Raw genomic sequence first — 23,382 nt, 5'->3', positions numbered from 1 at the left:
TCTCTCTCTCTCTCTCTCTCTCTCTCTCTCTCTCTCTCTCTCTCTCTCTCTCTCTCTCTCTCTCTCTCTCTCTCTCTCTCTCTCTCAGTTTAAGTTTCTTGGCTCTGTGTATTCTTCTGTATGCTCAGTTACACACTTCCAAGTTATAGCTTGGCAAGTAGGAGTCATAATCCACATTTCAGAACATTGAGGGTGTGTATGACATAATTGTTACGTAAAAAGTAGGGCCGGGACTCGATTAAAAAAATTAATCTAATTAATTAGAGGCTTTGTAATTAATTAATCGAAATTAATCGCATTTTAATCGCATATAAATATTTTACCTGAGAACAATGAGAAGTAATTTTTCACATGTATTTTTAGTATACCATTGAATAATGACTGAATACATAAGCTTAATCAACAAAATATTGTTTATTTATTTCAGTCCAGCAGACCAGCGCAATGTTTGCCATTAAGTGTAGCAAAAGCATATTTGTGATATTTGAGGCTCGATGTGCTGCGGTGATACGCTAATTCCTTGTTGTATAGCAGGGGTGTCCAATCCTGCTCCTGGAGGGCCACTGTTCTGCTGAGTTTAGCTCTAACCCCAATTAAACACACCTGTACCAGCTCATTAAGGTCTTATTAGGCATACTAGAAACTTTAGCAGTGTATTGAGGCAGGAGCTAAACTCTGCAGGACGTCAGTGGCCCTCCAGGACCGACTTTGGATACCCCTGTTGTATAGCTTGCACACAACCATGCTCTTGTCGACGCTTCCATCATTTCGTTTTTTAAAACTAAATTTCCCATCCACGGGGCCAAGCAAAGCGGTCTCATCAGCTTCTTCGTTCATGTTCACTATGGTTTGTTGTTTTCATGGTTGTTGTCGTGACTCCGGAGCGCTAGTTGGTGTTCCAGTATAATCGGTCCGTCAAAACTCATTCATTGAAAAACGTTCCGCGGGGCAAAAATAAGTGCGATTAATTTTTTTTTTTTTTTTGCGTAATTAATTAACGCGTTAAAGTCCCGTAGTTAATTAATCTTAATTAACGCGTTAAAGTCCCGGCCCTAGTAAAAAGTAATATAATATCTAGCTGTATGCTCTATGTCATTGTGAAATTAAAAACACTTTATGGGCCTACCAATATACGAGAAGAGAACAGAATAGCAGTGGCTGGCCGGTTTGGGAGGTATTTTTCCCATTCATGTTTCTATTTTCCGCAGCTTCAAAACAAACCAAACTATTGTTAAAAAAAAAAAAAAAAGTTTTACTTGTGCTTGAGCTAATATTACGAAATATTCGCTTATTCGCTTCGCTTTTTCATTACGCGTCCGATGTGAAAGGGCCTTTTAGATGCAATATTGACTGTTTTTGTTCTGTTTCAGCAAAGAAAATAGTCAAAGATCACAGCAGAAACATAACACGTCTGACAGCAACAATGTTTTACTGAATGATTTGCCATTGTTAATAAATCATACCTATTTGTAAACGACTGCCTCGTTCTTGAATGATTCAGCCATTTCACCAAATCGACTCCTCAATCATCTCAATGACTCACTCATTAAGACGGGCACCTACTGCCACCTACGAGCAGTTTAGTTTCATGTTTAAAGGAAGTTTATGTAAGATTGTGGCCAAAACTGATTTTTAGCTGGATTTAGTCAGGGCTCTTAAACATTAGAGATAACTATTTATATTGTGAGTTTCGCCTCCACAAAATACCACATGTATCCATTTTTTTTTTAAATTTACGAATTCCAGTTAATTACTTTTTATTCATTGTATAGTATTGGTTTCTATTTGTTTCTCTGTTTGTTTCTTTCATTTTCTTGTGCTTTGATATGATTCTGCAACTGTCAATTGTTATTATTTGACAAACATTTGTGTCTTGTACATGGAAAAATAATAATAATGATAAATAAACTGTGGCACGATATGAAGGGGGAGGAGAATTAATGCGTGCGTCATGTTTAGTCGATAAAACACTTCCACAAAGGATACTCCTGTGTATCCTCGCTCATGACTCCTCCGGAAGCCCTCTCGATCCTCGCCTCCTCGCGGCGCAGTTAGAGAATTGAGATCTCCTACAAGATGGCTGAGCTCCATCGGTTTCCGGGCCATAGGATGGAGGACGGAGGAGCGAGGAAACGAGGAGGGATATTGAGAAGCACCCTTTGTGATTGGTAGATAGTTGGAGGGTGGAACTTTAAGCCAAAACACATGTCAACATCAGTTGAGGGCTGCAAACAACAACTTTTAAATGACAATATCCTGGCTGGACTACTGTTGCCAGTGATAGAAGTATTTGAAATGAACATGATTTCTTAATGTCTAGTGACATATCAGGGTTTGTAAACAAATGTTTGTAGAAGCAGTCTGCATGCCTAGGTGCATGGAAGCTCATTCCAAAATTCAATGATTTGGAGGGGTATCCCAATACTTTTGGCAATATGTTTGGCATAATTGTCAGTGAAGTTTGGTTTCTAGGACTGCTAGGGCAAATAATTGCTTTTTCTGTATACATCACAATCTGTTAGCTAACTTGAATGTGCTTTTCTTTTTCAGGGTCATACATTGGTGCTCACTGACACTAAGGGATTCAGCCTCCTTGAGACTACAAAATTTGTCAGACTTTGCCATTACTGAGTTTAACACAGTGGAGTTGGAGGGGGTGAAAAACTAGACCTCCCAGCTACTATTTTCCAATGTCCCAGAGACGCTATGACTGCTGTCGGGGCACCAAACTGCTGAGTGTGGGCTCAACTCCCATCCCCAGCCCCTGAAACTGCCCACCTAATCGTTCTCACCCAGACATGAAGGAGGTGAGGCTGTGGACAGCCAGTGACGTATCGTATTGGCTGACCGATGAGGGCATGCAGGAGTACACTGATGCATTACAAAACGTGGATGGCCCTGCCCTCTTGCGACTTTCTGAGGAAGACTTTAACGCCTCGCCTTTGTCCCTGGTCACCGGGGACAGTGGTCGACAACTTTTGGAGCGCATAGAGACTTTACGCTTCACCAGCCACATGAAGGCACACAAGAGCAACAACCATGAAAACAGTCACCACACCAACGGTCACATCAGCGGCTCCCTTGCCAACGGCAGTGTTAGCAACGGCAAGATCCTAAACGGCGCTCCAAAGAACAGCTTGCACTCTGATGTGGTTCGCATCTTGGTCCCGCCGTTGCCTGAGCAGGAGCGCACGCCGTATCCCACGGAGTGGTTCAAAACAGGCGTGGCATTCCTGTACGCTCTGTGTTGCTTCCTAACAACAACAGTTGTGATCTCAGTGGTGCACGAACGAGTCCCACCCAAAGAAGAGTCCCCGCCCCTGCCAGATAAATTCTTTGATCTGTTTGATCGTGTGGAGTGGGCGTTTTCCATCTGTGAGATCAATGGCATGCTGCTTGTGGGATTGTGGTTTACACAGTGGCTTCTGCTTAAACACAGGTTGGTTCCTTGCATGTTATTCCAGTGGTTTTCAACCTTTTGAACCTACATGTTTTTACCAGTCATTTTTATGGCTATCTTTGTGAGGAGATTCATTGATATAATGAAACCCCTAGCCCTTTATCTTAACATTCACAGCTAAATGCATAATCCTAACCATATCTCTAAACCAAGTGTTAACCCCCAAACAGCCCTTTCACAAGTTCACACCTGCAACTAATCAGATAGAATAAAATGAATGCATATTTGGCGTGCTGTCCGAGGGGAGGGCTCCGAGCTCGGAATTTTGTCCCAGACTCAAAGTACTCCCCCGTATCTCTGATTAGGATAGTTAAACAAACAAGTGTGAGGAGACATTGTTGAGGAACATGGGTGAGTCGGCTTTATATATAGGCCTCATCTCGTACTGATTGGATAGGCAATTTGAATGTGTTCCTCCCAAACTTTGTTTAGAAAACATAATTTAAAGGTGTGTCCGAAAGTGAGGACCGGCCAGAAGCTCCTCACTTTACATTGTCCTTGCTCTGAGGGTCAAAAATTCCTGGTCCTAACAAAGACGAAGGCCCCGATATACTCACAGTGAAGTTTTCTTTCTTCGCTTAGGGGTAAAAAGACGTTTCAGATATGTGAGCTGAGGTATACTGTTAGCAAACATCCCGATGCCATCAACACTAGCTATGCGCAAAATTGGAATTTCATTATTTTTCATTTTTTTTCACTCATGGAGGTCCGACCTCAATAGACTGAACAGAAGAAATTAACCGGAGAAGATTTCAATGTGAAAGAACGTCATTACGTTATCACCACGGATAAACGGTAGTTCAAAAGTGTTTACCAGCCAGAGCAAACTTTTTCCGCAAAGCTCGTTTTGGCAAGCTGTTTTGAACTCCCAAAACGAACTTAATTTTGACCTGATTTAGTTTGAAATGATGTTTCATCAGATCATTCTTTGATTTCACTTCGAAGTATATCGGGGTTTTAACTTCACACACACACACACACACACACACACACACACACAAGAGAGATAATTAAAATAAGAAATATCTTTGACGTTTGGTTGTTTGGGCCATTTTATAATGTTATTTATGTTAGCCTTTTGTATCATTTAAAATGGTTTTAAGTCATCTTGAGGCCTCTTTTGGAAGTTAGTTGAGGCTTCCTAGTGGGTCCCAGCCCCTGGTTAAGAACCACTGTGTTATCCACCAAAGCTTATCCCATCTTGTTAAATGTATTTCATGGTGTCATCTCTTAAACAGCTGAGTCACAACTTTAAACTCCTGTTGTGACTAACTACTAATTAATCAAGAATGTTTTCTTTAGCATTGTCATCCTTAAACTATGTGGCCTATGCTATGATCTTTCTCTGGCTGTTATTTTCACTGACCCTGCCCCTGATTTCTCTCTGTTTGCAGGTCCATAATTGGCCGCAGGTTCTTTTTTATCGTGGGAACTCTGTATTTGTACAGATGCGTGACCATGTACGTTACGACGTTACCTGTGCCAGGCATGCACTTCAAGTGTTCCCCCAAGGTAACTGCTGAAAAAGGACAGTACTCTCAGCTCGACACAGAAACTAAACCATAATGGTTAATGCTGGTCCAGTTCGTCCGGAATATGCATACAGTGGATCTGAAGTGGATGATGGGTGTGAAATTGAAACTCTTGCCCTCTGCCATCTTGTGTTTAAAGCTACAGCAGAGATTATCTGTGACTAATTAGCTATAATTTGGTCACAAAGCTTATATAACTTGATATAGCCCATAACCATTTTTATGTTTCTTTCAAAGTGACGTTTGGACACTGTCTGGTTTATGGTTTCATTGCATAAAATGCTGCACAATAACCTAAAAAAATTGTCATAGTTATTTTTTCAGAATATTTATTTTTGAGTCAACTATTCCTTAAAATCAATGTTTGTGAGAGAGAACAAGGATAAAGTAGTTGTTTATCTGTCTGTACTTGTATATGCTTATGTGTTTGTTTGTGTGTGTTCTAGCTCTTTGGTGACTGGGAGGCCCAGTCACGGCGGGTAATGAAAATGATGGCAGGTGGTGGCCTATCAATCACTGGCTCTCACTCTTTGTGTGGAGATTACTTGTACAGTGGACACACAGTGATGCTGACACTAACATACCTTTTTATTAAAGAGTGTGAGTACACACATTCATAAACAAACCACATTAACTCAGATTAGCAGCCTCTGTGTGAATGCTGGCTGAGTGCCATCTAGTGGACATGGAGCAATGATGCCATCTAGCGTTGGCACCATTTTTTTATTTCTGCCTACATTATGAAACCAATACTTAAATTAATTTTTTTTCCTGGGTGACAGATTCTCCACGGAGGTTCTGGTGGTATCACTGGATCTGCTGGTGCCTGAGTGCTGTCGGTATCTTCTGCATCTTGTTGGCTCATGACCACTACACCATCGACGTTGTGGTGGCCTACTTCATGACCACACGCCTCTTCTGGTGGTACCATACAATGGCCAATCAGCAGGTAAATTTTAAGTTTAAATTGAAATCTCTGCTGATTTAATAGATTCAGGCATGCCTACTTAATTTTTCATAGAATATTTTTAAAAAACCATGTTGTAAATGTCTCATGAGACAGCAGGTATCTGAGGTAGATATATTTTTAAGTCATAACTTTAACGCTTTTAGTGATGTATTATGCGCACCACAATACAAATGATTAAAAAAAACATTAGAAAAATAAGTTAAATCAATGAGACATTATCATATAATTATTCTAAGATATCTAAAGTGGTAATTGATGTTTATATGCTTTATTAAAGGCTCATTGATTTCCACCAACAGTGTTCTTGCTATAATAGTTGTATTGTATTATTCTTTATAATATATATATATATATATATATATATATATATATATATATATATATATATATATATATATATATATAATACCACAATTGTTATTTTATATATATTTATAAAGTACAGGTCAAAAGTCTGGAATGGAAAATTAGTATTTTACATTTTTGAAAAATATCTTATGCTGATCAAGCCTGCATTTATTTGATCAAAAATGTTATGAAATATGATTACAATTTAAAACAATGTTTTTTGTTTATTATTTTAATTTATTAAAAATATATAATTTACTTAAAATATAATTTATTTATGTGATGTAAAGCTATATTTTCAGCATCATTACTCCAGTCTTCGGTTTAAAAATGTATCTAATCATGTAAATTGTGTGACTTGTAGAATATATGAATATGTTTATATAGATGGTTTTTGATTATATTGATCGAGGCAAAATTTGGATTCTGAGGGTGTGCTGCTGAAAAATGTATTTTGTTGCTATTAAAGGGTAACTTTCTTCCTCCATCTGCATTTGATCCATTTCTGAAGAACTGTGAAACGGTGGCATTACAACATCTACTTTGCCTCCTAACATAATCTCTCTCGCTGCCCTATAGGCTCTAAAGGAAAATTCCACTGGCAACCTGTTCTCTCGTGTGTGGTGGTTCAGCCCATTCCAGTACTTTGAGAGTAACGTGCGTGGCATTGTGCCTCGAAACTACCAGCTACCATTCTTGTTGCGAACGCTGACGAGCGCCCGGGTTAAGTACAGTAAGCTGGACTCCCGTGAGTCGTGACCCGTGACTGGCTGGAGCTCTGTGAGACTCTAAAAGAGAAGCTGCTCTTCCCATCAAGCCCTGCAAAACTGGTTGAGCACTGTGACGCATATACACAGATCATTTTGTAGTATTCGAAGCATTTCAATGTCCCTAGCAGGTATTTATATGTAGAGCAGAGCATCTAAAAACTGGATTTGATTTGCTGCTCTTTATGGTTAAAAATTGCCAGGCCTTGGTGTCATAGAGAGCTGAGCCTTCCTGCTGTCTTCTCAATGGACTTGGCCACGCAGAATATGTAATTTAAGGTTAATTTACAATGCCAAAACTGTATTGAATAAACTGGAACACTTAGAAACAGATTTTCTTTTTAGAAAAAGCATCTTTTTGTAATAATTTTATTAATCCTGGAAGAAGAATTTTTTCTAAATATTTCGCAGGTTTATTTTCCAAAAAGTGTCGTCCAAATAGAATATCTTTTTTAGATTTGTACCTTTCTGATAGCTGGAACCTGTACAGCTTCAGTGTTTTATAGTGCCTTTCTTCCACAGACACGCGCACACATGTAATATACTCATACACATGCATCCATACATCCACAATGTACATGCTTTAATCATTTATATAATGTGTTAACCCACAATGTTGTCTGTCCGAATGTTTTGCTTGACCTGCATCATTAAGAGGGACAGTATGTTTTCATTGAAGCTATGAATGTGGGAGTTGAGTTCTGCCTTTCACATTACAACAATCCTTCAAATCGACCCTGAGCACAATTTTTGTTTTAATTGGATAATTGTGTTAAATTATTCATTACTGAAGATTTTCTTTTTCTTCTCAGCATCATCCATCGTTCTAGCAAACGGATTAAAGAGAAATGAACAAATAGAGGAGAGACTATTAAGTTTCGATCAGGATATAGTGCTCGTTTGACAACACTGCTCAAGTTTTGTCAAGATTAAAGGGCTGTCCATGTCGCACACGATGTGTTTCGATAGTTTAACCTTTTTTAACTTGCGAAATGCAGCGGTTCTGGCTAGTGTAGTGTGTGTTTACATAGCAAGACAATTAAAAGTGGTGCAGATGTATGCAAGAACATGTGAATGGCCCCAGTGTTTTACCTTGAACTCAGTCTCTAACTAAAAAAAAAGAAAGAGAATCACTGCTAGGCTCTGGAAACCATCCTAATATTAAGGAAAGTCAGACTGTCTTCTTTTACAGAAAAGGTTCACTCATACAGACTGAATGTTTACAGTATGGAAACTAATAATGTAAGCATGTGTAGATGGAGTAATATGTACATTTTAAATAATATATATATTATTGTTGTACACTGTACAACATGACATGCTCATCTGTCACCTATCCTATCTGTGTGGTTTTAAACCATATAAATGGTTTGTTTGGTAACTGAAGGTTTTTGAGGGCTTCTTCTTTAACGTGAAGTGAGTTTGCTCAAAATGTTCTCTACCCAAAGGGAGGATCATCAAGTCTTTCACTAAAAAGCCGGAAATGTTGTAAATATTCTGGAGCGAGAACCAAATAGATTCTGAAGGTACACCCAGGTATTTGTGAAGGGTTGTCTGAATAATAAGCGAGACGGGCCTGTAAAAGGGCTGAATCAAGTCTATGAATGTACAATAAGTGTCAGTCCTCAGTTTAGAACTGGAAGGAAATTCAGAAGCACTTTAAATGATGCCCAGCCACACAGTTCTTCTAAATGCTGCACTTCAGTGACCTGCACGCCAATAAACCTGCAGGATAAAACACTATTTTATTATTCCCCCAAGTAACAGCCTGATTGATGATGGTTTTATGCGCTGTCTTTCATATGAAACTGACAGCAGGATAAGACCTCTGAATGTGGCACACGTACTAATATGTGGCCAACTTGCATGTACCATTTAGTGTGAATATGGATGGCTGCAGAAAGCCATACATTTTTTGTTTTGTTTTGTTTTTTACTTTTAGAAAAGTTATTGAAACCAGTGTTGGCTTTTGATTTTGTTAAGTTCTAAATAATGAGATGTTTATTTAATTGGTGAAATTCAGATTGTTCGGCTGTTAATTTGCTTTGTGTTACACTGCCAACTGAATGACTTGAGAAGTGAAATGTGATACGATGACTCTAAATGCATGTTGTTGTTTTCTTTTCATTGTCAATCATAAATCCAGCATTGTCAAATTACTTTTTTGTCTAATGTAAACCAGGTTATTTGTGCTAAACAATCTCTTAATATGAGACAAGGAGTGGAGCAGATATTGAATAAAACATTTAATATTCTATATTGTGTACGTTTCATTCATTTCCATCACCTTCCTCTAAACATTGGCACTTATTTTAAATGCTAGAACCTTTGCCTGACACTGACTTTATTTTAGCTCATTCATGATGACAATATATTGAGCAGATTGTATTCCACAATGAAGTAAGCCATAATCAGATAATTAAAAAAAACATTTATTAATGTTTAATTTTGTCATCTTGTTATATTTCTTAATAATAATAATATATCATAAAGGGGTGTTTGGGGCAGTCTATAGCACTCTAATATGCTTGTTGAGGTTGTGACAACACCACACCTCACCACACCAAATCAACAAAAGGAATTTCAATTCTGTGTTTTTCTTAAAAACAACACCTGCAAAATTTCACAAGTAATCCTAAACGTCGTCTGTGTTTGAAAGTAATTAAGGAGTGTGTCCTCATAGGCTGCTGAAAAGAATGTGTGGGAAAATGCAAGTTGGCATACAGTGTAATGTAACTAATGATGCAAATTAATAAAATGACATTGGCAAGATTGGCAAGGAGCTAAGTAAATCAGAACACTCCGCACCAAAACACCAGTATGCGCAAAAGCGTGAACCACTGGTGTTTCTTCTTGCTGTGTATCTTTATTTGCTGATAATATGCCCCGCTTAATTTGCGGCTCGCATGGATGGCAGTAAATAATACAGTGAAATGATCATGCAGTCAATACAAATATTTAATAAAAACAAACAGGGCTATATTAGCCTAGAAATCTAGATGCACCCTAGCGGCAGCAAATCTAATCTGCCGCGAGTGTCGTCTAGCAACTCTCAACAATACACTTCTGAGCTGTAAAAACCAAACTCTGGTCAGGCCAATCACATCACGTATAGAGTCGGTGTGCGGGGCTTAACGTAATGACGGCAGATTTGCGCTTGTGTGTACTAGTAAACAGATGCTGGCGAACTGGGGCCTTTTGAATCAGCTTTGACCGCGTCTCTGGATATAAGACTTAACTCCAAGACTTGGAGTTAAGCTTTACTCTGAGAAAAGAACGGCACTGAAGTCATTCTTAAAAAGAGAAGATGTGTTCAGAGTTTTGTCGACCGGATATGGCATAGACAGTAAAAGAAATGGACCGAGCGATCCCATTGCCTTCTACGGCGTTAAGTGATGTCAGTATAGGAGCACTCACTTCCTGATGGCTGTGCGAACTGCGCAGGCTCAGACTGAGCTTGACGACGTAGATGTGACGTGAGCCTCCTGTCTGACAGCTGTAGGTCTTCTAGTAGTTGTGGAAAGTGAAAGCTGAATCACGTTGTTTAAATGTTTTCTCCCGTTGCTTTTGGCTCACTATGGGCTTCTCCCCATTCTTCCCCCTTGACTTTATCAGACTTTATGTCTCCACGTCCCCCCGACTGTCTCATAGACAGTAAAAGATTGCCTGCGAGCGTCTCCTCAGGTCTATACGGTAATTTCTCAACTGTGCGACAGGGTCGCGTTGGTTATGACGCAATCGTTAGCCTATTTTTACAAAAAACAGCTTCGGCGGGGCGATAGTGTAAGATACAAGGTAATGGAGCCTTTTATACATTGTCGTGTTTCTTTAGAAATAACAATGGACAAATGGAGTCTTTAAACGTCTCAGATGTAAAGTTATTCACTGTCAAAGTGACTCAAAAATGAATGTGAGTCAATGGGATGCTAACAGCAGGTGATGGCTTGGTTAGCAATGGCAGCCCCTAGGGGTGGAACGCTTTCCGAGCGCTAGATTACCCCCTTGGGATACGGCAAAAGTTTAATCCATCAACTAGCTCTGCTTTACTTTGCTCTGGTTGGTTGTAGCACTATCCAATTGTGGGCAGAGGGAGTTTCAAAAGACAACCGTTTATCCGCCCCTCAGATTGAGCCCTGTCAATGGTGAGTTTCCAGACCAAACATCTTTATGTGGGTCTGGCTTGTCAGACTAGGGCCTCTAAGTGTTCATAACCTATTAAAAACTCAAAGTGTCTGCTCCAAGACAAATAAGAAAACATTTTAAAATTTATTTTAAAATACCAAAAACAGCAACATTACAAAAGTTGGAAAGTTAGCTCTGCCCTTATGTCCCAGACTCACTGCGGAGTTGCCAGCTGTCTTTCCTGCTCTTAACTCCGAACGCATTCTCATGAAATCCGTATAACATGAATTATATTTATTGTGCGATTTATACACCAAAATGACTTTTCACGTGCATACGATACGCATTGTCAACTAGGATTTATGGATTACACACCAGCATCAAAAGCAGACAGCATGCCAGAATCACGTTCTCTTTCGTGCTTGAAAAAAAAACTATAATAACATGTCCGTGTTACAATTTAGGTGTGTAGGTCAAACTCACGAAGACAAAGGCAAACTTGGAACAGGAAACTTTTAATTGAAATACCACAGCAACATCCAGGCACACCACTTTACATGAATGACGACGCACAAACACTGAGGGGAAACAGAACTAAATACACAGGGCTAAACGAGGTAATTAACAGGACACCGGTGATCGACATAACTCATTAGGAAGACTGGGGAGAAACTAGGTCACAGGGGCTGAACTCAAAACACAAAGAACACAGCAGACAGATTTACATGTAACATTACGCCCCCTCCGAATAGGCGTGTCCTTGCGCCGTAGCAGTTCTATCAGAGGAGGGTGGGAGGGGGCTCAGGAGGAGGGCGTGAACACAAACGGGCAACACAGAAAGTCCAAAACAAACACCAGTCCAACTGAATGGGAAAGTGGAAGGAGGAAGGAGCCAATGGGGAGCCTGGAGCAGGAGCCAGATTGTCCAGAGACCAGCCAAGATGAGGCCCCAGGGCGGAGTCAGAGGAGGGAGGAACCATGGGGTCATGGTGGGAGACACCCTGAGGACGACAGACGAGGAAGCAGCCACTGATGGAGACCCCGGAGGAGCAGCTGGGTTGATGAGCCCACACGAGACCGGAGGCCCAGGAGACCGAGGTGGAGCCACGGCGATGAGCGTCCGAGGTGGAGCCGGACAACCGTAGGACAGAGGCTAAGCTGGTGGGACCGAGGATGAAGGCGGAGCAGAAGGGAAGGAGGAGCCAGACGAAGGATGACGAATGACCAAGGCAGAGCCGGAGAGACGAGGGAGCCCGGAAAAGCCGTTTGGCCTAGGGTGTCTGGTGGAACCGAGGGAGGGAGGAGCCAGGGCGTAACCGATGTGTCAACGGGCCACGGTGGAGTGTAGGGGGAAGAGACCAGCAGTGACGACAGGAGATCCTCTGGGCGAGGCGACACTGGTGGACAGACATCGAGGCGTATCCACACTGCTTGTGGGATGAGCAGAGGGGATGACGGACAGTGTGGTTGAGGCAGAAGGGCTGGTAGACAGCGACAGAGGAAGAGGGAGGGTGGGTGGGAACTCTGAGGGCACAGGAGAACCTTGGACACTGGAGAAACAAGGGTTACTGGAGAGACAGGGGTTGTGGGAGAAATGTCAGAGTACCAGTCAATTAAGTCCACCTCGAAGATGTTACGCAGTTCCTCGAGATGGCCGCTAGAGGTCCTCATCACATCCACCGCGGCGGGCTGATGGGTGGGGCTCCTGTCCCAACCCTCAAGCTCCACGAGGACTCCCTCCATGACGGATGATGTAGCCGGCTCACGCACCTGGTCAGACCCTCGCTGTAGTCTAGGCTCCAGGGCGATGACTCCTCTAAACCTCTGCCTGGGTTCGGGCTCGTTGATTGCGGCAGGCGGGTCTCCACGGTCTGCGGTGGGCTCAGGCACTTCCTTCATGCCGGTCGTGGGCGGTGGTGGAGTGGTACTGGTACCACTGTCCTCTTCAGCGGGCCCGATGGTGAAAGGCGAGTTGTTAGGTACCAGTACCCACACCACAAATGCGGCGAAGTCTTCCTTTGGACTGCCCGCTGGAGCGCGTGCCTTCGACCGATCGCTCAGACCGGCGTAGTAGAAAAAGCTGAGCGAGCGGTCCGGAAAGCAGGAAAGGCATGCGAGCTGGAGGAAGTCCCGAGTGTGTGCCTCCAGCCTGTCTTCCTGCTCCAGGCAGAGAAGCTGGACATCGGGGAGGGCCATAGGAAGACGGGGGAACTAAAAAAAAAACACAAAGAAAAGGGTGCACAAAAAAACCCTGTTTTGGTCCATCGTTCTGTTACAATTCAGGAGTGTAGGTCAAAGTCACGAAGGCAAAGGCAAACTTGGAACAGAAAACTTTTAATTGAAATACCACAGGCACATCCAGACACACCACTTTACATGAATGATGACAGAAAAACACTGAGGGGAAACTGAGAACTAAATACACGTCCTAAAAGTATGTACTCTTTTTGTGAAGAAAAGGTATATACTTTTGAGTGTGTAGCAGAAAAGTATGCAAGCTTCGGGACATACTACTTCGCCATCTTTAACGTACTCTGTCTCTTAGTTACATGCATCCCATCGCCGTTTATCTGCCCTGTCAATCATCGTCAGATTTGTCACAGTTCAAATCCTCCACATTAAGTTTAATCTCCCACCGTATCGGAGAGAAATGTAGCCGCTCGTTGATCTGCCGCTCTTGATGTGTGGGTCTTTAATGCAAAGACTCTCCTCATGTGTTTGCAGTTTAAATGTAATGATGCATTTAAAAGTTAATGGCTAAATGTGTCATTACAAAAGTTCACAATGCTGCTGCAGGTGAAATATAATGTGGACAACACTGAATAAATATATTTCAGGTTAAATATTGATAGTTGGTCACTCAAACCCCTTTATCTAAACTTCTCTACTTAACGTTGAACTCACACATCCGTCATGTTTGTCGTTTTTTAACGCTTTTTATCTGCGTTTGTAGTTCGAATCGAATCCTCGTCCAACTCGCAATGGGTTGTGGGCAATATCGGCCGTTAGAGTGCGCATCGATCCATACTTCGAATTCGGACCGGAAATAGTAAACCATCCATCTTAAACGAACTTAAAGAGTTGTGAGAAAAAAAAGGCACATCAGTTCTGCAGCGGCAGATCTTAAAGCAACAGCAGCCATGCTGTCTATCAATAATGTTAAACGCTCACTGCTCTTGACTATAGAACTTTTTTAGCTTTAAAGGGTTAGTTCACCCAAAAATGTATGTGTCATTAATGACTCACCCTCATGTCGTTCCTCAAGACCTCTGTTCATTTTCGGAACACAGTTTAAGATATTTTCAAATAAAGATTCAAAAGGTTTGGCAGTTTGTCACATTATCCGAATCATTCATCTGATTCAGCTGATTTCCGTTTGAATCTTTATTTGAGGATTGAAAACAAACCAGAAAAAGAAGACAATGCTGAGTAAAGTATTAGTTTTTGTGATTTTTGGACCAATGTATTTTCGATGTCTTAAGAGATACTAATTAACCCACTGATGTCACATATGGACTACTTTGATGATGTTTTTATTACCTTCCTGGACATGGACAGTATAGTGTGCATTCACTTTCATGAAGGAACAGAAAAGCTCTTGGACTAAATATAAAATATCTTAAACCGTGTTTCGAAGATGAGTGGAGATCTTATAGGTGTGGAACGACATAGAGTCATTAAAGACATAATTTTCATTTTCGCTTTCAGTTACACTGTAATGTTGAATGGCTATTAATGTAAACTGCAATTCCTCAACTGGCCACTAGGGACAGGCTCCAGAAGGGAGCAGAATCTCATTGAGCCCCATGTTAAAATTCTCAACTTTACAGCAGAAAAAAACATGTTTACAGCCTGGTACAAATTGTGGTTTTGGCCTATACGGCTAATTTTGATCTTCATGACAACTGTGAGGGGGGTGATTTTTTTTAAATAACTCATTCGTTTACGTTATATAAAGCCTTAAAGTTCTGCATAATTAAGGGCGTGGTTACAGGTGGATAGCCATTTATCCGCCGTCTATAGTCATTGCGTCACCCTTAGCTCCGCGCACATCCCGCCTTTTTGCCCATCTTCTGTTATCCGAGAGTGACACGTGATGACTCGCTCGCAAGAGGCCACGCCCAGCTCGCCCCTACTTTAAGCTTCAGAACGGCTTATCGGAATCCTATGGGTGACATCGCGGACACTACGTCCATATTTTTTTACAGTCTATGTGGGCAACGTATATAAATAAAGATAGACTGAGGCTGCTTACAAATCGTTGAAGGGTAAGTTCACCCAAAAATGAAAATTATTTCATTAATTACTCACCCTCATGTCGTTGGACACCCGTAACACCTTCGTTCATCTTCGGAACACAAATGAAGATATTTTTGTTGAAAGCTGAGAAAGGCTTCAGAGAGGCCTCCATTGGCATTCAGTACATTCCCACTGACCCACTCACAAGACCCATAAAAGGCACTAAAGACTTTGTTACAAAGTCCATCTCACTACAGTCGCTGTACAATAATTTTACAATGCAACGAAAATAGTTATTGTGCGCACAAAAATCTGAATATAGACTTGTGAGTGGGTCAGTGGGAATGTACTGAATGCCAATGGAGGCCTCTCTGAAGCCTTTCTCGGCCATCAGCTTTCAACAAAAATATCTTCATTTGTGTTCCGAAGATGAACGAAGGTCTTACGGGTCTCCAACGACATGAGGGTGAGTAATTAATGAAATAATTTTCATTTTTGGGTGAACTAACCCTTTAAGTTATAGTGACAATCATGATTTTCCACAATGGCCATGAAGAAACTGCATTTGTCAAGTAGCTGATCTGGAATCTGTAGGTGGCAAACAGCATGGCTTTCTGCATAAATATTTACACAATTAGAACATTATCCAGACAAAGGAGCTTTCAAAGCTTCTGACTGCTTTCAAAGCCAGGTGTATACAAAGATATACAGTAGCATGGTTTTCTTTATATGGGTTCTGTTATACACTGCTACACTGCTTGCCTTTTAAGATTCATATTGATGTGAAGTAAAAGAGCAGAGGTGTCCATGATAGGCCTATGTGTGTAGTCTTATTTGCTGAAAGGTTTCAGTCAAACTTTAGGTCACTTCCCCTCAAGAGCATCACTTGCAAGTTAATTAGCTATAAGTGACCCATCAAGTCCATCTTTATCTGGTGGAGTTTTCATATGACCCAGCTAGGCGGAACACTGCCAATGCATAAGAGTCAAGTGCAGTGGATAAGTGCATGGCAGCATCGTCATAAATAATTCAGACATATCAAGACTGTTAAAAGGCCACACCTTTGAAAAGGCTAAGAACCAAAACTGTATTGCTCATTACCACCCAGCAAGCAATTCTGCATTTAAAAGACGTCTAATATCTGTCCAAACACAGCCCTGATGTCTAGGCTAAAACAAGGCCAAATTTGGGCCGTCAGTGAAAATTTACTAGACGTCTAACCATAGAATAGACTAGTCATTTAGAGCATAAACATGTCAAATAAATGAAACCAAACAACTTGTAATCCCTGTTGACTTTGCTTACATGATGGAATATCTTTAAGGGTTGTGTCACTTCGGTCTAGTTTATTCTTCAGAGCCCTGACACTCTAGGCTACTGACACTCTTGTATTTGTCTTGAATTTGTGTGAGTGTGCCATGCGCTCTCTTGTCTCCATGTCTTGTTTCTCATGGTTTGTTGTCTGTGGTACCCTTTATGTGTCTTGTCCCTGACATCTTTAATAAAGTCTTTAATAAAAGACCCATGTCCATAATAAAAGACCCATAAACATAAGCGAGTCCTCGCTCCTTTAATCACCCAAACCCTGATAATATCATACATCTCACAAGTTATTTTGGCTAAAATGACATGTAACCAAATTCAAGGTTATTTTGGCTATAGAAGTGGGTTACTCAAAGCCGGAATATATCGGTGAAATTACCGAGATGGTGAAATTATAGCTACACTCAAAAAATATTTTGACTCTTGTTCAGTTCAATTAATTAATATGAGCTTGTTCAATGGCATTTTCTTTTTTACATTGTTTTAAATTAATTTAATGTGTTCAGTCAACCTAATATTTTTACAACTGATGTTTACTTAATTTATTTATGTTAAAATTACATGAATCCTTTTTCTCTGACACTGAGCAGTGGATCTACCAGTACGCTTTGCAAGGTTCTGCATTAGGAGAGTAAATTTAGGGATTAAAGTGTTGTTTTACGTGTTGAGTTGGACCAACTCAATTACATTTCATTTCATGAATTATGTTTTTATGAGTTGGGGCTACATGATATTGGATGGAAATCCTGCCCTCGATTAAATTGAGTTTGTCCAATAAGTTTTTTTTAGTGATTGTTTGTATCTTACAGCTAGCAAAATAGGTTAAAATAAGCAATAGCCTACTTAATAATACAGTAAAAGTTGTTAGCTTTAGTGTTGTTTACAGGAATCTATTCCCCAAAACACTTATAGCTTACTGTCAAGACGGATATATAGGCTAAATATAGATTTACACGGTAAAACTTTACAATAAGGTTGTATTAGTTAACATTAGTTAACATGAACTTACCATGAACAAATCCTCTGTTAAGCATAGTTCATGTTTATTAACGCTTAATACAAATACAGTATTTCATGGTTTGTTCAGTTCACAGTGCATTAACTACTGTTAACAAGATTTTAATAATGCATTAGTAAATGTTGAAATTAACTTTAACAAATAAATAAATGCTAAATAAGTGCAGTTCATCATTAGTTCATGTTAACTAATGTATTTAACTAATGTTAACTAATGAACCTTATTTACACATGTTCATGTGGACAAAAAAAAAAAAAAAGAGGTTTTGTGGAGCGACTCATAAATGTCCAGGCAGGGTTCTATGGCAGCTCTGGCATCCAGGCTAAAAATCCCCCACACCCGCACCTGTCGCTTGTTGTCGCCTGTTAAATCTGCATTGTGAGAGTCACGGTCAATCGGTTTTGTGTTGAAACGCAAAAAGAGTTTAGCATGGCACTGGCATGTTTGTGAGCATATATGCGGTTAGGTCATTGTTTAAGCTCTACATAGGTTAAACAGGCATGTTGAGGTTTGTGGTTTCTATCTGCAGCGGGGTGGTGTCCATATGACTCCTCACCACACTGCCATGAGAAGAGCCATTGCCTCGTCTCTGATTGACTGAGAGATGTCCGCGAAGGTAGAACAGGAACGAAAGTCGGACGCTAAAGGGAGATGCGCGAGACTGTTTTGGCGTTTGTTTCCTCACGTTTTACTCATTTTATCACTCATGTTATATGCGCTTTTAGGAGCGCTCATCTTTCAACGGATCGAGAACAGGAATCGTTACAATGAGTCGGAGCAGATGGATGCACTGGTGCGAAAAGTGGTGGAGACAGTGCAGAATCACTCAGGTCTTACCTTGAGCTTATATAGATTGTTTTTTTATTTTATTTTAACATATTATAGCCTATATACATGCTGTTTTTTTTCCTCTGTATTTTTTATGTGAATCACATAGGTTACACTTGTAATGTAAATATATATATAGGCCTACATAGGCTATAATTTTGTAATTTTTAAGGTATTCGTTTTATTTTTATTTATTTTTTTAATTAAAAACAATTTTCCGTTTCATTTCTTTTTATGAATTAGATACCTCAACCCAGAAACAGTTACACCATGAAATAGAACATATTTTGAATGAATTCCATGATGGAAAGAAGCAGGAATGGAACTTCTATAGTTCTCTTTTCTTCTGCTGTACAGTGTTCACTACTTTAGGTAAGTAGTTCTTTCTCTGGGACTTAACACAGTTTGGAAAGCTTTATGTTTTGTTGGGTTTTAACTTGAACCAAGATACGTTAAGTCTTTCTGTTTGTCTAAAATTGTTGTTGCATAATGCACCATTAAGTTTGTTATATGCATGAGAAGTTCTGACCTTTGGCTGAATCTTTTCCCAGTACACACAATGTGTTGCCCACAGTAACCAGCCTAACCATGATAAGACAGAAAACAGGTGTTGTTGAAAGAAAACTGTTATTTTCCTAAATGAACTATGCCATATAACAGCAGAATAAGGGGACATTTAAAAAATCATAAATTACATGTTTATAATTTGTACAGCAAGTTACGGCTTTACTTTTTACTCTTAACTCTTTTAAGAAATGTGTTTCCATATCCAATTATGCATTAAAATTAATGAATCTAAAATGTACACTGTAAATTAGATGAGACGCTTAATGATGGAGTGACACTAAAAATATATTTTGTGTGTGGTGCAGTGTTCATGCATTGGACAAAAAAACATAAAGGATGTAGACCATACATTCGATTCTTGTATAATTAGGTTATTTATTGTCCTCTGCCACTATGCACTTAGACTGCCGGACAAGCATATTGAAATGTATTCAATATCTCACAATCCAGTTAGGGATTGAATAAACACAAATATTGATACCTAAGTTTTAAGTAGTCAAAGGAATGACATGCCACCGTACAGTTTATGCGATATAATTAAAGACAAAATTACAGTACAGTTTATCACTTTCCTATCTAATAGTCCTATAGCATGTATCTTAACAAATATTGTGGCCATAGATTTAAAACATAATTTTCAGACACTTCTCAACTGTCTGCAAGACACAACACAGATGATAGAGTCCTGCATTTCACAGAAAATGATTTACAAGCTAATCCGGAACATTGAAACCATTTACAGTAAATCATGAATGGACCTCACTACAAAGATGCATGTAGTGATCCTGATTTACTGCAGAATCCCATTGAAAAGCATGTCTTTTATCTATCAATATCATAGTTTTGTTGAGCAATTCACATGGGAAGAAATATGTCTCCCTTTCAACACTAATTGTAAATCTCAACTAACCACAGCTCGGTATCAATTGAAAGTGAACTTCTATCTTTCAGGACATCTTACAGAAGAAGAAAAAAAGAAAAGAAAAAACATTAAGCAAAAGTGCTAAACACAGCATGTTGTCCATTATGTTATCTAAGAAGGGCGTATCTTTGGTTATCTCAGCAGCTGACTTTAATGAATATTGTTTTTTTTTGAGTCAGCTGAGACTCAAATGGGTTAATTTCTCTTTCTCTTTCTTTACTTCTGTGTCTTACTCTTTTTTGTACATCAGCAGCTCTGTCACTTGTCCTGGTAAAAAAGGGGTAGGTGATGAAGTCAACTGCAACAATAAGACCTATTTGTCCACTAACAAAATGATTAGATGCTTTTCCAGGTTGAACAACTTAATATTTTAACTTGCTTTGAATTTGTTAAATATTTGGCTTTGATACTTGGACAAAAAGGGACAGCAAAACATGCATGGTTATTGAACTTGGGGAAGAGTCTCTAAATAGTGTAATTGTAGCAGAGATAATACTTGATCAAATAAAATATAACAATCATGTAACATCCTGAAAATATAATAACATCAGTAATAATTATAATATTTACTAATTAAAATGAAATAATGTATAATAATTTGTACATTTATATAGCGCTTTCTAGGCACTCAAAGCATTTTATATATAGAAAGGGGGAATCTCCTCAACCACCACCAATGTGCAGCATCCACCTGGATGATGAGACCGCAACCATATTGCACCAGAACACCCACCACACGCCAGCTGATTGGTGGAGAGTAGACAATCAGTATATGGGGATGAATAGGAGGCCATGATAAACAGAGGCTAATTGGCAAATTTGGCCAAGATGACCAATAAATGTGTGCCATCCGAAGGACAGTGCTTTTGGACATCATAGTGTCCCATCAATATACTGGGGCATTAAGATCTACACGGACCACGTGAGACCCTACTGGCCTCACTAACACCTCTACCAGCAGCTACCTAGTTGTCCCAGTTGGTCTCCCATCCAGGTACTGACCGGGCTCAGCCCTGCTTAGCTTGGGAAACCAATCTTGGGCTACAGGTGTGATATAGCTGCTGGATGTTAAGAATGTTACCATTTAATAATTTAATGTATAACAATTATTACTATTATTTGTGTTGTTGTAGAGAGCTGTTCCTTTGCTTAAACTTATAGAACTGCATTTGTCGCTAATAAAGTCCTTCAGGGGGTGGCAGACAGTACTGAAACATGGTCTAATGAAGGAAATTATAGAAGAAAATTAATTTTTAACTCTCGGTTCTGCTCTTCTGTTTTTGTATAACAGGTTATGGACGAATGTATCCACTGACCCATGAAGGAAAGGTGGCTTGTATCCTGTATGCTATGGTGGGCATCCCTCTCATGCTGCTGGTCATCACAGACGTGGGCGATATCTTAGCTGTTCTCCTCTCTAAAGCATACACTCGCCTAAGCCTGTTCTTCAGCCGATGTATGGTCCATCGCTCATGGAGTCTTCAAAGGCATGAAAAGGCATTACATCCCCAACAAGGGCAAGATGCTGATACTGACACCACCTATATGTTCAACCATGTTGTGGTGCACAAGACAATGAACATTCAGCAGGTGATAAGTACCCAGTCTTCCTTTAGACGCACATCCTTACAGCTTCGTAACAACAAAGATATTATTGACCGCATTATTGTTAAGGAGAGCTTCAGACTCAAGGGCTCTCTGACAAAATCCTTCTCATGCCCAGACCTTGACCGTATGCCTTCCCCAAACGACAGCTCCAAGTTATTCACGGGTATCGGAGAGAAGATGGAACGCTTTAACGTCCCTCTGCTGGTCATCTTGCTGGTCGTCTTTGCATACATGGTTGTCTGCAGTCACATTTTGAGATGCTGGGAGAGACAGATGAACCACTTTGATGCCTTTTATTTTACCTTCATCACCTTGACCACCATTGGCTTCGGTGATATTGTGCCTGAACACCCAAAGTATTTCATGGTTACCTTTTTGTTCATTATCATGGGCATGGCCATCATGAGTATGGCCTTTAAACTCGGCCAGTCGCAAATTATTAGCTGTTACAGGCGGTGCATAAAGTGTCTTAGTATGGGCAAGATAGGAATACACAAAGATTTAGACAGTAACTGATGGGAATGGGTTTTTGTGGCTTTGCTAATGGCACATGAAATTACTACAGTAAAGCATGCCCACTCTCAGTACAATATAGTAATGTGTTTTAACATCTATATCACTGCCAGCTTGATATAAGTGGGTTGAAGGGGAATGGACCACAGTCCTGTTGCAGTTACTGATAAACAAACAAGTAGGCTCAGAATGAAGAATACACTCCTGTTAACTATTTGAACCAAAAGATGAGACTGGCCTCTGTGACTGTCACTGCGATTCTTGTATTAGGAAAATTGCATGAGACAGTCTTTATTTTTTGTTTAGATATGTAGCTTATCAGAAATGCACTTGCAAGTCACTTAGCGAATCCATTTATTCCTGACATATATTCACGTTTAATGCGTAAAGATCGATGTACTGTATAACCCTACTGGGTATTCATAATATATCTGACTAAAATATAATGATATATCCTAGTGTTGTTTGCTTGTTTATTTATTTAATAAAGAATGTAACATACTTCACTTCTCTGATCAATGCATTACCTTTCTCTCTCATTTTGAAAGGCATTTAAGGCAAGGCAAGGCGAGTTTATTTATATAGCACATTTCATGCACAATGGCAATTCAAAGTGCTTTACATAGAAAGGAATTAAAATAGGGATAAAAAAAATGCATTTAAACCCTATAGGGAATGTATCCACCGATATAAACGCTATAAATGATTGATTGAGACTCTATAATATAGTTTAACTTTGAAATGTAATATTATCAACTGTTCAGGCACACTTAAATCAAGTGAATAAATTAATCTTTCAGTGACATTCGATGAGTTGGTATTCCTGTTTACAAAAATATATGTATCCCTGTCTCTTGAAGCGTAATAATCAAAGGATGTGAAAAGATGTAAAACAACCCATATCATGCTACGCCACAAGATGGCGACGCTGTAAAACTGTTGCAAAACCCAAAATGCGCGGAAACGGCTTGATATCCGACCGATTCGTGTGTTTAATGTTCAAACTCAGCAACTGATTGAACATTTCCCTCTGTAAATAACTTCCTAACACCAGTAAAGCTGGCTATAAACAACATCATCACAATCTTAACGAACATGTATGACCGTGGGGACTTTTTGCATCATATTAATATGACCATATAGTATTTAATGAAAAAGGCCGTTT

At 39.8% G+C, this 23,382-nt stretch overlaps 3 protein-coding genes across 3 annotated transcripts in view; 2 read left to right on the top strand and 1 right to left on the bottom strand.

Annotated features, from left to right (window-relative positions):
• The window catches only part of sgms1a (sphingomyelin synthase 1a), a 28,709-nt gene extending 19,375 nt beyond the window's left edge, over positions 1–9,334 (top strand). The window contains exons 2-6 of the mRNA XM_067455552.1: positions 2,551–3,439; positions 4,855–4,972; positions 5,439–5,592; positions 5,775–5,941; positions 6,890–9,334. Coding sequence (XP_067311653.1) covers positions 2,799–3,439; positions 4,855–4,972; positions 5,439–5,592; positions 5,775–5,941; positions 6,890–7,069 — 1,260 coding nt within the window. The 5' untranslated portion in view covers positions 2,551–2,798 and the 3' untranslated portion in view covers positions 7,070–9,334. The remainder of the gene's footprint in view (positions 1–2,550; positions 3,440–4,854; positions 4,973–5,438; positions 5,593–5,774; positions 5,942–6,889) is intronic.
• Positions 9,335–11,713: 2,379 nt separating this feature from the next.
• On the bottom strand, positions 11,714–13,569 carry LOC137090649 (uncharacterized). The gene is made up of 2 exons (XM_067454596.1): positions 12,823–13,569; positions 11,714–12,749 (listed from the first exon to the last, which is right to left on the bottom strand). Exons 1-2 carry the CDS (start codon positions 13,393–13,395, stop codon positions 12,471–12,473), a joined length of 852 nt encoding a protein of 283 aa, XP_067310697.1. The 5' UTR covers positions 13,396–13,569; the 3' UTR covers positions 11,714–12,470.
• Positions 13,570–18,191: 4,622 nt separating this feature from the next.
• kcnk18 (potassium channel, subfamily K, member 18) lies at positions 18,192–22,524 on the top strand. The gene is made up of 3 exons (XM_067454594.1): positions 18,192–18,609; positions 18,851–18,979; positions 21,388–22,524. Exons 1-3 carry the CDS (start codon positions 18,384–18,386, stop codon positions 22,218–22,220), a joined length of 1,188 nt encoding a protein of 395 aa, XP_067310695.1. The 5' UTR covers positions 18,192–18,383; the 3' UTR covers positions 22,221–22,524.
• The last annotated feature ends 858 nt before the right edge of the window (positions 22,525–23,382 follow it).

Source organism: Pseudorasbora parva, chromosome 10 (genome assembly GCF_024679245.1).
Source record: "Pseudorasbora parva isolate DD20220531a chromosome 10, ASM2467924v1, whole genome shotgun sequence".
Classification (NCBI taxonomy): Eukaryota; Metazoa; Chordata; class Actinopteri; order Cypriniformes; family Gobionidae; genus Pseudorasbora; species Pseudorasbora parva.
Note: the sequence above shows the minus strand (reverse complement) of the source record. Positions and strands in the feature narration are given on the sequence as shown.